Source organism: Pongo pygmaeus, chromosome 21, assembly GCF_028885625.2.
Source record: "Pongo pygmaeus isolate AG05252 chromosome 21, NHGRI_mPonPyg2-v2.0_pri, whole genome shotgun sequence".
NCBI classification, from domain to species: Eukaryota; Metazoa; Chordata; class Mammalia; order Primates; family Hominidae; genus Pongo; species Pongo pygmaeus.
In genome coordinates, this window is record NC_072394.2 from 30,638,010 (window position 1) to 30,653,964 (window position 15,955).

At 46.3% G+C, this 15,955-nt stretch overlaps 1 protein-coding gene across 7 annotated transcripts in view; it reads right to left on the bottom strand.

The window, feature by feature from the left end:
- Positions 1-15,955, bottom strand: part of PTPRA (protein tyrosine phosphatase receptor type A) — a 171,567-nt gene that overhangs the window by 12,452 nt on the left and 143,160 nt on the right. For all 7 annotated transcript variants that reach the window (XM_063659540.1, XM_054466628.2, XM_054466625.2 and 4 more), the window contains 6 exons: positions 8,492-8,528; positions 6,466-6,563; positions 4,852-4,971; positions 4,051-4,217; positions 3,449-3,584; positions 1,616-1,765 (listed from right to left, as the gene is read on the bottom strand). In XM_063659540.1, coding sequence (XP_063515610.1) covers positions 1,616-1,765; positions 3,449-3,584; positions 4,051-4,217; positions 4,852-4,971; positions 6,466-6,563; positions 8,492-8,528 — 708 coding nt within the window. The remainder of the gene's footprint in view (positions 1-1,615; positions 1,766-3,448; positions 3,585-4,050; positions 4,218-4,851; positions 4,972-6,465; positions 6,564-8,491; positions 8,529-15,955) is intronic.

Genomic DNA, 15,955 nt, shown 5'->3' on the forward strand with positions numbered 1-15,955 from the left:
ATCTCAAGCTGGGCATGGTGGCTCATGCCTGTAATCCCAGCACTTTGGGAGACCAAGGTGGGCAATCAACTGAGGTTAGGAGTTTGAGACCCGCCTGGCCAACATGGTGAAACTCTGTCTTTACTAAAAATTAGCTGGGGGTAGTGGCACGTGCCTGTAGACCCAGCTACTTAGGAGGCTGAGACAGAAGAATCCCTTGAACCCGGGAGGCAGAGGTTGCAGTGAGCTGAGATTGCGCCATTGCACCCCAGCCCGGGTGACAAGAGTGAAACTCCATCTCAAAAAAAAAAAAAAAGACATGCAGAATCTCAAGCTTTAACTCATACCTGCTGAATCAGAACCTATATCTTTTTTTTTTTTTTTTTTTTTTTGAGACAGAGTCTTGCTCTGTCACCCAGGCTGGAGTGCAGTGGCACAATCTCAGCTCACTGCAATCTCTGCCTCCTGGGTTCAAGTGATTCTCCTGCCTCAGCCTCCCAAGTAGCTGGGATTACAGGCATGTGCCACCATGCCTGGCTAATTTTTGTACTTTTAGTAGTGATGGGGTTCCACCATGTTGGCCAGGCTGGTCTTGAACTCCTGACCTCAGGTGATCTGCCTGACTTGGCCTCCCAAAGTGCTGGGATTACAGGCATGAGCCACCGTGCCTGGCAGAACCCACATCTTGACAGGATCCCAAAGAAATCTGTGCACATACTATATCTGAGAAGAACTTCTCTAAGTGGTCCTCCCCACCCCAACCCAGAATCTCCTGCTTCTCAGAAAGCACTTTTTTTTTTTTTTGAGATGGAGTCTCGCTCTGTCGCCCAGGCTGGAGTGTAGTGGCACGATTTCGGCTCACTGCAACCTCTGCCTTCCGGGTTCAAGCAATTCTCTCACCTCAGCCTCCTGAGTAGCTGGGACTACAGGCGTGTGCCATCATGCCCGGCTACTTTTTGTATTTTTAGTAGAGACGGGGTTTCACCATATTGGCCAGGCTGGTCTCGAACTCCTGACCTCATGATCCACCTGTCTCAGCCTCCCGAAGTGCTGGGATTACAGGCGTGAGCCACTGTGCCCAGCCTGGGAAAGCACTTTTACTGATGACAGTGTGACATATGCCTTAGGTGGTGTTGAGAACCATTGTCTAGTGGCATATAGAAGCCATCAGTGATCTAAGGTCCAGAAGCCAAATCTGGCCTGCTGCCTGCTGCCTGCAAATAAAGTTTTATAAAACAGCCACACTCATTATATTTACCTATTGGTTACGGCTGCCTTTGTGTTACAAAGACAGCACTAAGTAGCTGGATAGAAACCATGTGGCCTGCAAAGCCTAAAATATTTATTATCTGGCTCTTACACAAAAAACTGCTCTTGCTGTGTATCATAATCACCTCGGAGGGCTAGGGGCCTTAAAATACTGTTGCCTGCTTCTCCCTACTCAAACACAACCAAAGTGATTCCAACGTGCAGGATGAGTCGAGAATTACTAGAGTACGAGTAAAGGACCATCTCCTTAACCACTGGCATGCCTCACAAGGGGATTCACTGTTGGCAAATGCACAGTCAGGCGTCCCATGTTCCCCAGATTACAAGGATCCTTCAGTCTGAAGGAGGTTATCCAGCTCCAACTCACCTTAAACTCCTCCTCTAATCCATTGTTGCTGGTCCCTGGGATTTTGTTGTAAATTTTCTGCAGGTGGGTTTCTAGAGAGGTCACTTCCAGTTCTGTATCTCCATAGAGATAATGCTCCAGAAGGGCTTGGTATATGAAGACATACTGCATCTGAAACATGAATGACACACAAGTTCTTGGTTACATACAACATAGTTCTCATGCCAGATCACCCGCTCCTACCCCCACTTCACTCCAGTCCATTCCTCCTTTGATCCTAGCAGGAATAAAAGGACTCCCTCTTATTATCCCAATTTAGTGAAGTGGGACTTGAAATGCAGGAGTCCCTGTGGGGGTGCTTTACTTGGGAAGAAGGGTCCAGGTCTATCTTGGGGGTGGTGGACGCCTGGAGAGAAGGACAAACTCAATTCCTGCTCATTCTGAGAGTGCAGATTTAATAGTCTGAAGGGGCTGTCAGAAACTGGAGACACCCAAAGCCCGTGATAGTCTGGTCCCTGCCTCCCTCCTGGTGCTATGCCCCAACTGCAGAGCCAACCTCACTGCTGCTCCCAGATGTGGCCGAGCTTCATCATGTCTCTGGGCACTGGCTCTTTCAGCTGCCTGTTCCCTAATCCTTGAAGTCCAGTAACCTGTCATCTGCCTTCCTGACTCTCCCAGGCATGAAACCACAACCTCCTCTGTGCTCAATTTCTTTGAATACATAATTTATAAGAGCCCTTCATCACATGAAAGGGGCTAGCCCCTCCACACCTGTGGGCGTTTCTCGTCAGATGGGACGAGAGACTGAGCAAAGAAAGAAGACACAGAGACAAAGTATAGAGAAAGAACAGCGGGCCAGGGGACCGGTGCTCAGCATACGGAGGACATGCACCAGCACTGGTCTCTGAGCTCCCTCAGTATTTATTGATCACTATCTCTACCATCTCGGTGAAGAGGATGTGGCAGGACTATAGGGTAATGGTGGGCAGAGGGTCAGCAGAAAAACATGTGAGCAAAGGACTGTGTGTCATAAATAAGTTTAAGGAAAGGTGTGCTGTGCCTTGATGTGCACGTAGGCCAGATTTATGTCTGACTTTACACAAACATCTCAGTGCAGTAAACAGCAGTATTGCCACCAGCATATCTCACCTCCAGCCATAAGGCGGTTTTCTCCTATCTCAGTAAATAGAATGTATGATCGGGTTTTACACCAAGACATTCCATTCCCAGGGACGAGCAGGAGACAGATGCCTTCCTCTTATCTTAACTGCAAAGAGGCCTTCCTCTTTCACTAATCCTCCTCAGCACAGACCCTTTATGGGTGTCGGGCTGGGGGACGGTCAGGTCTTTCCCTTCCCACGAGGCCGTATCTCAGGCTGTCTCAGTGGGGAGAAACCTTGGATGACACTCAGGCTTTCTTGGGCAGAGGTCCCTGAGGCCTTCCGCAGTGCATTGTGTCCCTGGGTGCTTGAGACTGGAGAATGGCGATGACTTTTACCAAGCATACTGCCTGCAAACACATTTTTAACAAAGCACATCCTGCACAGCCCTAAATCCATTAAACCTTGAGCCAATACAGCATATGTTTCTGCGAGCACAGGGTTGGGGCTAGGGTTACAGATTAACAGCATCTCAAGGCAGAAGAATTTTTCTTAGTACAGAACAAAATGGAGTTTCTTGTGTCTTCCTTTTTCTACATAGACACAGTAACAGTGTGATCTATCTTTCTTTCCCCCACAATCACACTCTATAGTAATCATTTACAATAACCTGTGAGACTGAGTGAATCCTCAATGTAGGCAGATGTTTTAGCCCTGGAACCCCCCACCCTCACCTGACCCACAGATCACTCACATCCGTTTGCACCATCTGGCAGCGCTGTGCCCGGATCCGGCTCACAAAGCCATACACGTCCACCTTCCGTTCTGTATGCATCATGTCCAGCATGGCATCAATGACGACAAAGGTACCTGTACGCCCTACACCTGCACTGTAGCCAGAGAGCAAGGGGTTATAGTGATGGCCGGCCTGCCTTGTGGGAGCAGATAGGGAGGGGCAACACAGGCGAGGGCTCTTCCTTCAGGGTCTAAATCCTAATTCTGAATGGGGTAGAGCTGGGACTCTCCAGGAGCCAAGAACTCCAGTACGTCCTGAATCCTGACCTCCAGCTAGAAGGGTCCAAAGGCTGCAAAAATACATGGCCAGCACTTGACCCAGTCTTTTGGCTTCATAGCAGGGTCTCCCAACTCCTAATCTTGGAGGACTGCCCTACCCTACTTCCTCGTCATATTCTCCACCCTGCACTAGAACTTGGAGTCTCTGGCTGTTGCGCTGGTGCCCCAGTAGGTCATCTACTCTGTACCAGCCTCCTCAGCCAGGGCCCTTGTGCTGTTCCCCTGCTCTGGCCATGGGGGCAAAATGTGGGGGTGGGGGGACAAGGGTCAGGCCACACTGACCTGCAGTGGACCACGATGGCCCCTGCGTACTGAGGGTTACAGGCCTTCACCTTCTTGAGGAACTTGAGCATGCCGATCGGGGTAAAAGGCACCCCAAAGTCTGGCCAGCTGGTAAAGTGGAACTGAGTGATGAGGCGCTGTGGCTTTCTGTTGCTCATGTCGCCCACCTGTGAAGTGAGGAGATCCTGTGTGTTGGCCCTGATACCCAAGGGTGGGCAGTACCAGGGGAGGGAAGGTGACAGCTGTGGTTGTCAGTGACAATGGAAAAGTAAGTGTACCCAGGGGAGTTAGTTAACCACAGACACAAGGTCTCACAACTAGTCAGTGGCAGGGTCAGAACTACAATGCAGTGCTCCCAGCTAAGTCCTCTTTTCGCAGTACCACACTGCCCCTTGGCTGAAGGTGACCTTTGCTCAGGTCTCCAGGGTTGCCTGGAGGGCCAGGGGCAGGCCCATCACATCCTTGACGTCAGGAGTCTTTGGAGTAGGAAAGGAGGAGAAAGGTGAGTCAAGCACCTAGGAGACTGCACTGCCTTCTCACGCTCCCTTTCCACAGTGCTTGGTCATATCTAAATGATCAGACTTCATCTCAACAGGTAATTTTTCACCAGTCATGAAAATACTGCTCCTTTAGCTTTGACAGACAAGTTCCCCTGAGCCCAGATCTCTGGTTTCAGAATTCATATACTGCATACTGAGCAACTTCTGACCACCCTGAGTACAGGGGGATGATCCAGCCTGTTCCCTCTTAGTGGTCAGCAGATCCAACATAAGAACTGAGAAAGGACAGAGGAGATAGTACCTGCTGGATGCAGAACTTCCGTACTGTGTAGTCCACCAGGACAGTCACATCCTCTACAGACACCCGAATATTCCCATAGGTCCAGCAGCCTTGGTCTGGCCAGTACTGGGCGCACTTGCACTGGAAAGAAAAAGACATACATTCCCTGACCTTAGACCTCCTGCCCAGGGCAGATGCAAAGGGTCTGGAAGGAAGAGCCCACAAAGCCCAGATTAAAGTCCCCCAGAGGGCCCTTTGACCTCTTCTCTATCTCAGGCAGTTGCACACTTACTTATTCAAATTTGCCCTTTTCTCAAGTTCCTTAGCCGCCATCCTATTGAGCACAGTCTCCTAAGTTATACACAGCCCTAGCCCCATACTTCTCAATGTTTCCCACCCACACTCCCTTGGTTCAGGGCGAATCTGAAGCCATCTTACCTACAAAATCTGCACTTTCACAACATTTCAGGTCATGCTCTAGGAGAAAGCCTGTTTGAACCCCTCGAACCAGCAGCCTGCTATGAGGGGGCCACCAGAGTGGACTGATGCAGACTGTAAACCTGCCATGAGAGGCCTAGAGCTTTTTCTGTTGCCTGAGCTTTGGATAGCTTCCAAGAGCAAGAGGTTTGGTTGGAGGAAACTAACCTAAAGCCCAGCCCTAGCACTGTCTTCCCATACCACTGTGGAGTTGTTGATCACGACACCCGATACCCTAGGATCAAGGTGACTCAAGGGCCATCCTTGAGAAAGACGGTAACAAATAGGTATTCCTCTCTGGGGCTCGACCCCAGGACCCAGAATTGGCTCTGGCTGTGGCCCAGTGATGGAGCTGGTTAGGCCAGGCATGCACTTGGTAGCCACAAAAGGAAAAGGCCCAGTTAGGAGGCTGCCTCCAGGATCAGGCCAAGGCCTCAAATTCCCTTTGGCTTGCAGGGTCTCAGTTCATAAAGCTCCCTCTGCTGATCCAGGATATACCAAAGGCCTCAGCAGGTGGGGCAGAAAACCAGGGAAATAAGGGACTAGAGAAACCAGGGGAAAAAAGCCCCTCTGTGGGCCGGGTGCGGTGGCTCACACCTATAATCCCAGCATTTTGGGAGGCCGAGGCGGGTGGATCACGAGGTCAGGAGATCGAGACCATCCTGCCTAACACAGTGAAACCCCGTCTCTACTAAAAAAATACAAAAAATTAGCTGGACGTGGTGACGGGCGGTACTCGGGAGGCTGAGGCAGGAGAATGGCGTGAACCCGGGAGGCGGAGCTTGCAGTGACCCGGGATGGCACCACTGCCCTTCAGCCTGGGCGACAGAGCAAGACTCCGTCTCAAAAAACAAAACAACAACAAAAAAACCCCTCTGAGGCTTTTCCTTAGCTGATGGCCCAAGTCAGTCTCTTTCAGGCTGCTCTGGAACCAGGGTGAGTTGTTTGACTACCAAATACAGGGAATGTGCTCTAGGCACACACCTGAGGTTCATATCTGGGGCTTCCAGGCCATAGCAAAGTCTGATAGACTTCAGCCTGTGTCTTTCTGGATGAACTACTGGTACAGCACCCACAAAGGGTAGACAGCCAGGCTTGAACTCAGAGCTTATATGCAGAGTGATCCCTCTGCTGTTCACACCCAATTTCTCCACTTACCTCCTTTCTCTCCTTCAGGTTGGTAACCATGACGATGGTGGCTGTGTTTTGTTCCCAGATCATCCGCCAGAAATCATTCACCGTTTCTTCTTTTGGTCCTAAAGTAGCCAACAGCAAAAATGAAGAGAATATACACCAAGAAAAAAGATGCTGGGAGGCTGGGAACATCCATTCCTGACTTTTGGAAGCTTGTGCCCAAATGTCCCCAGCTAAATATCTAACCCATGTATCCATCCACCCCGTTACTAATTGAGTATTTTCCATGTTTCTACCATGTATGTGCCAGGCACTGCACTAGGATGGGGCTGGGTGGAAGGCTGTCAAAATATAAACAGAACACGAATGATGTCTCCCAAGGATATTACAGTTGGGAATTAGAAATCATGACTGCTCACAGAATACCTACATTATGGACCTGACAGTGAGCTAAGTGCTTCATATGGCATTTACTCCTTCCTATTATGCTCTGAGGTGGGTGTCATCAGCCCCAGAAAGGTTGGATGACTTGTTCAGGCTAGAATTCAAAATTTACCTCCCATATAACCTTTTTCGGAAAGTCACTAGAAAATTCTAAACAAAAATGAGAGGCAAACAGATGAAAATAAATGAGATCCAACACAGCAGAGAGGCTAATGGAATTCCCAGGGTACTGGTCTTAGAATGATAACTCTGCCAGAGGATAGAGAGCAACCAATCCACAGTGCAACCGAAGAAAGAAGATTCTAGAAGGATCCCAAGATAAAAAAATTAAACCTCATGTATCTAAAGGTACTGACAGAAGATATATACTTCTGGTAAAGAGTTTGGGAGGAAAATCAGTGGTAGGTATATAAAAAACACAATGACTAAAAAAAAAGGGGGAAAAAACTATACAAAAAATAACATAATACTGTGTGTTTCGGCTGTGAATATTTGTAAACTCATAATAATAATAAATATTACCTTAACCCCAAATTGTGATTTGACTCTTCTGGGAGAGTAGGGAGGATACGTGGGTACACGTCTGTCTGACTGAGGGGGAGGTGCTCTGTAAGGGGATCAGATGATGTCATCTACCATAAGAAGCCAACAGATAAAAATGGTTGCCCCAGGGGCATTAGACTAAAAAAGTGAAAAGAAAAGGGAGGAGAACTGTTTTTATAAATCTTGTAGTCCCTAAAGACTCTTTTTCTTGAGACAAAGTCTCACTCTGTCACCCAGGCTGGAGTACAGCAGTGTGATCTCAGCTCACTGCAACCTCCAGCTCCCGGGTTCAAGTGATTCTTGTGCCTCAGCCTCCCAAGTAGCTGGGATCACAGGTGCGTGCCACCACTCCTGGCTAATTTTTAGTAGAGGTGGGGTTTCACTATGTTGCCCAGGCTGATCTTGAACTCCTGGGCTCAAACGATCCACCTGTCTTGGCCTCCCAAAGTGTTAGGATTACAGGCATGAGCCACCCTGCCCAGCCTCAATTACTTTTTAATGCTGCAAACATCCAGATATTTTTGCTAGGGTTCAGAGTGAAGACAGTTGTTAGAACAGCAGGCCTGGAGATGTGTGTAGAATACATAAAGGACATGGTGCTGGGTCCCTGATCTGAGAGTTCCTAGACCAACTATCTGTGAATAATGGTGAGGCTCAGGCCCATGAGCTGGGGGAGAACCAGCCTGGACCCTGTGAGGTGGCTGATCCTCTCTGGAAACTGATTCCTAATTCGAACTCTGAGCAGCCTGGCTGGAACCTAAGGTTAACTAGGCCCAAGGACAGACGGCCTCATTATGACTGTGTTTTGTGTATACAGCCTTTTCCAGTCTTTTTAATATACATATACAAAAAGACTTCTTTTAATGGATCCCTGGATACTAAGTCATCAAGATGAAGGCTGGATTACAATTCTTTACAAGATGGATTACAATTCTTTTAGGTGGTAAAAATTACAGAAAAGCTACAGCATTCTGGTTAATCCACTCAGCATTTGGGAGAAAAAACCCAAACCCATTATGTGATCATGGTTAAATCTAAAAGTAAAAAGTTGTCATTACTTTACCTTGTGCAGCAATGAATTTGTTCTTTTCTTGGTAGCCCTGGGGTGTGGGGAAGGAAAGAAAAAGAAAGAGAAAACCAAAAATGAATAGAAATGAAATTCTCCAGTCTGACTCCAACCAGTTAACAAAACCTGAAAAGGTGCAGGTACTTAACAAGGATTTCCAGTCTAGATATTCACAAGGGATTAGCTTTAGAGCTACGAATGAGAGATTACAAAACTCAAACAGTCTAGGTAGTCTTCTCAAATTGAATTATTAATAAATTCTAGAATAAGAAATCTAGGCCAGGTGTGGTAGCTCACACCTGTAATCCCAGAACTTTGGGAGGCTGAGGTGGGCAGATCATCTGAGGTTAAGAGTGCGAGAGCATGGGGCCAACATGGTGAAACCCCATCTCTACTAAAATACAAAAATTAGCTGGGCGTGGTGGTGCACTCCTGTAATTCCAGCTACTAGGGTGGCTGAGGCAAGAGAATTGCTTGAACCTGGGAGGTGGAGGTTGCACTGAGCCAAGATTGCGCCACTGCACTCCAGCCTTGGTGACAGAGCAAGACTCCATCTCCAAAAAAAAAAAAAAAAAAAAAAAAAGAAAGAAAAAAGAAAAAAGAAATCCAAATACTGACTCCTAGATTAGACCATGTTTCTGATGCTTTATCAGCAGCTAACAATGTAGATTTCAGTGTTAACAGGTTAAGAACCCACCAGGGGAAAAGCATATGTGGTAGTTCCAGGGATGAAGCTGGGTTCACTCTGGGAAAGACAACAGGTTATTTTCTCAAAGATGCTTTACCCAGGTGCAAAATCTTTCTGGGAATAGCCTGTGAGTGTGGTGAAGTAGCTCCCAGTGTTCAGCAAGAGGTTTCTCCATCACAGGCAGTAGGAGACAAGAGCAAGGGAGCCTGGGGTGCCACTTAACAGATAAGGAGCCTCAGAAAAACTAACAACTGGCCGCAGCTTTCTTTTTCAGTCTTTATTGCTCTAGTTATACATCTTTTCAACGTCATTGTTTAAATGTATGTTCAATTCAGAAGTTCTAGGTAAGAGAAAGCCACTTGATTTAAGGATTGTGAATCACCCATTTCCTTTCTCAGACAGCAACAAGGTGAGTAACAAGGGAGGCAGCTTCAGGGATGGGATACCATGTCACACCAACACCAGGGTGGCAATGTGAAGTACAAGGCTGCAAGGCAATGGCCAAATATAAGAAGGGGCCTAAATCTGAGGAGCCACTTTCTTTTTTTTTTTTTTTTTTTTGAGACGGAGTCTTGCTCTGTCACCCAGGCTGGAGTGCAGTGGTGCGATCTTGGCTCACGGCAACCTCTCACTCCCGGGTTCAAGTGATTCTCCTGCCTCAGCTTCCCAAGGAGCTGGGATCACAAGCATGAGCCATCATGGCCGGCTAATTTTTGTATGTTTACAACAATTAGAGACAGGGTTTCACCATGTTGGCCAGGCTGCTCTCAAATTCCTGACCTCAGATGATCCGCCCACCTTGGCCTCCCAAAGTACTGGGATTACACGTGTGAGCCACCGTGCCTGGTCTGAGGAGCCACTTTCAATTTCAGTTCAAACAAGGGCAGGGCAGGGTTGCTGCCCAACACAGAAGGAGAAAGCTTTAGGCCTCAGAGATGGATATGTTTAGCCAGCAACAAAAGACTTGTTAAAGTTTTCACTGAGAAGAGCAATTTAAGTTTCAACAAATGTTTTTATTTATTAGAGAATGGAAATGGAAATAGCCTTAATTCTGGATGTTAAATTCTGCTTATATTACTAAACTTATAACTAAAACTGAGAAGTCCTTATGAATATGTTAAGCGCATCATATTCCTGCTCCATGAGGAGGCACTGCTAAATTCTCATTGCAGCACGTGGGCCCTGAACAGCCTGAACACCTGGTTGGAAGGCCCAGCCCCAAAATGCTTCCTGCCCCATCTTACCAGGAGTGCGCCATATGCCTTCCTGAAAACATGCCTGTACAGTGATGTGGCGGCACTGCTTAACTAATACAGAGTAATGAGAATGAGGCAAAGCCATTGATCTTGTGTTCTGTTCAAGGGAAAGATGAAATGTGGCTCCCTGGCTCCTGAGATGTCTCTAGATTCTGAAAGCTGAATCTCAGTGGGCTCTAGGTGGTAGCTACATTCCTACCAGTAAAAAGAAACACGTCTAAAGATCCTATATATTCTAGGCTGGGCGCGGTGGCTCATGCCTCTAATCCCAACACTTTGGGAGGCCGAGGTGGGCAGATCACCTGAGGTAGGGAGTTTGAGGCCAGCATGACCAACATGGAGAAACCCCATCTCTACTAAAAATACAAAATTAGCAGGTGTGGTGGTGCATGCCTGTAATCTCAGCTACTCGGGAGGCTGAGGCAGGAGAATTGCTTGAACCCCAGATGCAGACGTTGCAGTGAGATCACGCCATTGCACTTCAGCCTGGGCAACAAGAGTGAAATTCCGTCTCAAAAAAAAAATAAAAAATCCTATATATTCTTAGACATCTAAAAATGAGTAAGGAAACTGGTTTCTCCTAAGGTTCTAGGCTGGAAGCCCACCTGCCAACTGTGCCACTGCCTCTGTTTCATCTCCTCCTGTGAACAGTGTTAGGTTAGCTGACCTATGTGTTTCCCAAACTACAGACCCCACTTTCCTAGGCCTTTCACCACTACTCCATGGTGCCTAGTTCCCTTCAAGATCCATGTGTGTGGTCTTAGTTCTCTATGAAAAAAGTTAAGTGATGGCCAGGGGGGTGAGAATGGAGATTAATTGTATTTAGACACTGAAGTTCTTTTTGAGGTCAGCAATGTGTTCTAAAACTAAGGGGGCAACAGCTAGAGTGTAAGGTTCTTCTTTTGAGGGGATGACAATGTTCTAAAACTGGTGATGGGCTGCATTTATCTGTGAATATACTTAAAAAAACACTGAATTATAAACTCTGGGTGAAATACATGGTATTTGAATTACACCTCAATAAAGTTGTTAGAAAATGTTCTAAGACATTTACGGTGATGGCTGCATAATTTGGTAAACTTACCAAAAAATCCCTGAATTCTCACTTAAAATGGGTGAATTTTATATATATATTATACCTCAATAATGTTAGGGGAAAAAAGGGTTTGATAAGTGTTAACTAGCAGCCCACAAAAAGGATGCAACAAACGGCCTCTGAATTTGCTTCAGCAAAGGATGCTGCCCTACACACTAAGTCCAAAGAAAATCTGTTCCTTTTTCCCACTGATCTCTAATCTGCACATAACCCTCTTCACTGCCAAACGCTTCCTGAGCCATGCTTTACTCTTCGCCTTCTCAGATACTCTCTTCTCTTGGTGTCTCCTTCCATCTCACCCATGGGCACCTGTTCAATGTGCCTGGCAGGGGCTGTGGGTCCAAGGGCTCTGTTCTTGGCCCACTCTTTTATTACTTCCAAGTCCACAGCTCTAGATATGACCAACTTGTATGCTGGATACACCTACATGGATATATCACCCTCTACTCTCTCATATATAAATCAACCACCAATTCCTGCTAAATTCTACCTCTACGTAGTTTTCACTTTGTTGCCGCTTCCTTGTCAACCCTCATCATTTGTGACCTACCTGCTATTGCAATAGCCCCCAACTGGCCCCTCCTAAATCCATGTTGTACATGATAGCCCCAGTGATCAATATGTAAATGTGGCCACACTACTCCTTGCCTTGAACACTTTTCAATGGTACCCCACGGCCTAGATAAATTCATCAAAACCCCTCAGCTGTACTGAAAACTGGCAGACACTATAAGGTGGTTCACTTAGTACCCACTCCTGCTCCCTTCTAGCTTGACTATTTACAGCTAAATTTCCCAGACTCCCTAGCAGCTCAGCAATCCACGAGACCTAGCTTCTTCCTAGCAGATGCTCCCACACAAGACTTGGGGTAGAAATGAGCAACATGAGATAACGACTGTGCTAGAAATCTGGTCTTTGGGCAAGCACGGTAGTAGAAGCATCCAGTTCTTCTGCAGCACTGTGCAGAGGTTTCACTACGACAGTCACATGCTGCATACATTTATAGCTGCTCTGCTCTTTGCTGAGCAGCATCTGAGCTTGGCTCACTGGCCCTTCCACAGGTTTTGCTAAGGTACCCAGTATCTTATAATAAACCCCTTTCTGCTTAAAAGAGTGGATGAAAAGTACACTCTATAGTCTGCAAGTAAGAACTCCAGTGGACACACTTGACATCCACTACCTTTCAAGATCAAGTCTCATCTCCCACCACTTCCCATCTTATACCTTATAACTTAAGACTGCTGTTTCTAGTCTCTGTGACTTTGCTTATGTTTCTCCTTTGCTTTGAAGTTTCTGCCCAACTTTCTTCTCCTGAACTCTGACTCACTCTTCAATAATGAGCTCTACTGGGTTAACAGGCTGGGCTGAATGTTTTTTCTCTGAACTCCACAGAACCTGGCGATACCTCCTTTGCACAGGTAGCACATTACAGGAAACAACCTAACTACCTGTGTAGTATACGAGGGATTACATCTTACCTCTGTAACCTTTAAGCCTACCCACAGTGCTTGGCACACAGCAGGTGCTCAAAAAATGTTGACTGAGTTTAATAAACTGTGAAATCCAAATCTTTAATCCCTGCTTCAAACTTATGGTTAACCACAGGTTTTTCCCTGCTTTTGTTCCTTCACTGAATTCATAAGTTCCCCCATTTAACCCTCTTCATCTAAACTCTGCCTACTAATAACTGTCTAATAACCATCAAGGCATTATGGAATGCCCTAGTGTAAGCTCTAAATAAACATGGTCAAGGGATAAGGCTGTTTCTTTCTACTGTGCCATTACCATGAAGAGATCCCCATCTCAGCTGCTTAACAGCCTTAACATACAATTAATTTTTGTCAGTTTTCACCTTCAATGTGGGAAGGGACCAAACTGGTTACGGTGGCAGATGCTGCTGGTTACTAACTCAAATCCATTCCTCCCTTTCTTCTTTGCCATTAGAGCCACAATTTTGTTTGGACACTAACCTTTCACTGGCTTGGAAGGTGCCCATTCCCTAGGCTCAGAGGGGTAAATCATGATCATTCTCAATGTCCTAGCCAGTGATTAGAGAGGAATGTGAATATGTGATCTAACCCTGGCCTGCTGGTCCTGAGGACAGGGTGGTGGGGAGGATTCCGTGAAAAGCCTTGCTCCCTAATAGAGAGAAAAGCATAGGCAGATATGTTCCTCTTCTGTGCTGGATGCTGTGTTTATAAGGAATGCTTGGGACTGCTGCAGCCATCTTGTGACCATGAGACTGTTGACAGGGCTAAGGATAACTGAGTAGGAAGATGGAAGCACCTGGGTTTGTAAGTATGTCACTGACCCATGGAATCAGCCAACTCAAGAACTGGTCTCCATTTGCTTTCATAGTATATGAGACAAATAAATGTTCCCAGCTGGGCACGGTGGCTCACGCCTGTAATCCCAGCACTTTGGGAGGCAGAGACAGGTGGATCACTTGAGGCTCAGAGTTCAAGACCAGCCTGGCCAACATAGCGAAACACCGTCTCTACTAAAAATACAAAAAATTAGCTGGGCATGGTGGCATATGTCTGTAATCCTGGCTACTCGGGAGGCTAAGGCATGAGAATCGCTTGAGCCCGGGAGGCAGAGGTCGTAGTAAGCCAAGATCATACCAGTGTAATCCAGCCTGGGTGTCAGGGTGAGACTGTCTCTAGAAAAAAAAAATGTTCCCATCTAGACAACTTTTAGTTGAGTATTCTCTTACCCACAGCTGGACACACTAACTGATCTTGCTCTACTCTTCTGCATAACATTGAAGTCAACCTATTCCACCTAATCTCTTCATCATGATCCTCGATGTAAGTTCTAGGAATTCCTGCTGATTACTAGCCTTTCTCCATTTTCCTTATCGACTACAACAATTATTTGTCTAGTCAGGGTTCCTTTCCTTAAAACTACAAACATGTAACCATTAATGTTAAACATACATACAGGAACTTCAGCAAATTCACTCCAGTGAGAATGCCCGGACTGCCCCATTTTTGAAGTCCATCTAATAGCCTATTTTTTGGACACAACCTCCTGTTCTTTCACTTTCTCAAGATCTCCAGTTCCTCAATCCTACCACCTTAGGAATAGTTGTTTATTCCGAACAACTTCCTAACGCTTTTCTTTTCTACTGAAACTGAAGCCCTTGGCTGACTACTTGAAGCAGCCACTGACCTTCCCTTTTGTCTGAGTACCACATGTTCTCTGCATTTACCACCAATCCCAGGGTGCAGATGAAGAAAAAAAAAGAAAAAAAAAAATCACACAACTCAGCACCCCCCACCCCCATCAATGACATCCCACTAGACATGCCCTTTGCTTTCTCTCTTTGGTATCCTTTTCTCAGGGACCTCAGAAGCTGTTCTAAACTTTTGTAGCTCTCATGTCACAGTCCCATCCCATCTGTTCAGTAGACAACCATGAGAACACAGGTGAGTTGCCTCAACTTGCTTTACCCACACCTACGAGTCGTCTCTATCCATTCTGTCCTCTCCTTTATCTTCACTCTCAGAGGAAGAAACAGCCCTTCTTATGTTCACACTAATCTCTCCATCAGTGTCCTTTTTTTTTCTTGTGGTAAAATACAACATAAAATTTATGATTTTAGCCATTTTGACTCTTTTCTTTTTTTTGAGACAGTCTCGCCCTGTCGCCCAGGCTGGAGTGCAGTGGCACCATCTCGGCTCACTGCAACCTCTGCCTCCCGGGTTCAAGCAATTCTCTGCCTCAATCTCCCAAGTAGCTGGGATTACAGGCACCTGCCACCACGCCCGGCTAATTTTTGTATTTATTTATTTATTTATTTTTTAGTAGAGATGGGGTTTCACCATCTTAGCCAGGCTGGTCTCAAACTTCTGACCTCAAGTGATCCACCCGCCTCGGCCTCCCAAAGTGCTGAGATTACAGGTGTGAGCCACCGTGCCCGGCTGATTTTAGCCATTTTAAGTGTACAGTTCTGTAGCATTAAGTATATTCACACTGTCGTGCAACCATCACCACCATCCGTCTACAGAACTTTTTCATCTTCCCCAGCTGAAACTCTGTACCCATTCCTCATTCCTCCCTCCCCCAGCAACCACTATTCTACTTTCTGGCCCTATGAATTTGACTACTCTACATATGTATATATAGCCTATATTCTATATGTAGAATCATACAATACTTGTCGTTTTGTGACTGGCTTATTTCACTTAGCATGATGTCTTTCAGGTTCATCCATGTTGTAGCATGTATTAGAATTTCCTTCTTTTTAAAGGCTGAATAACATTCCACTGTATGCATGTACCACATTTAATTTATTCACTCTTCCGTCAATGGACACTTGGAGTGCTTCCACCTGGCTTTTATGACTAATGCTGCTATAAACATGCAAGCGGAAATTTTATCCAGTCTTCTCATGCATCTTGCATCAGGAGTCAGAC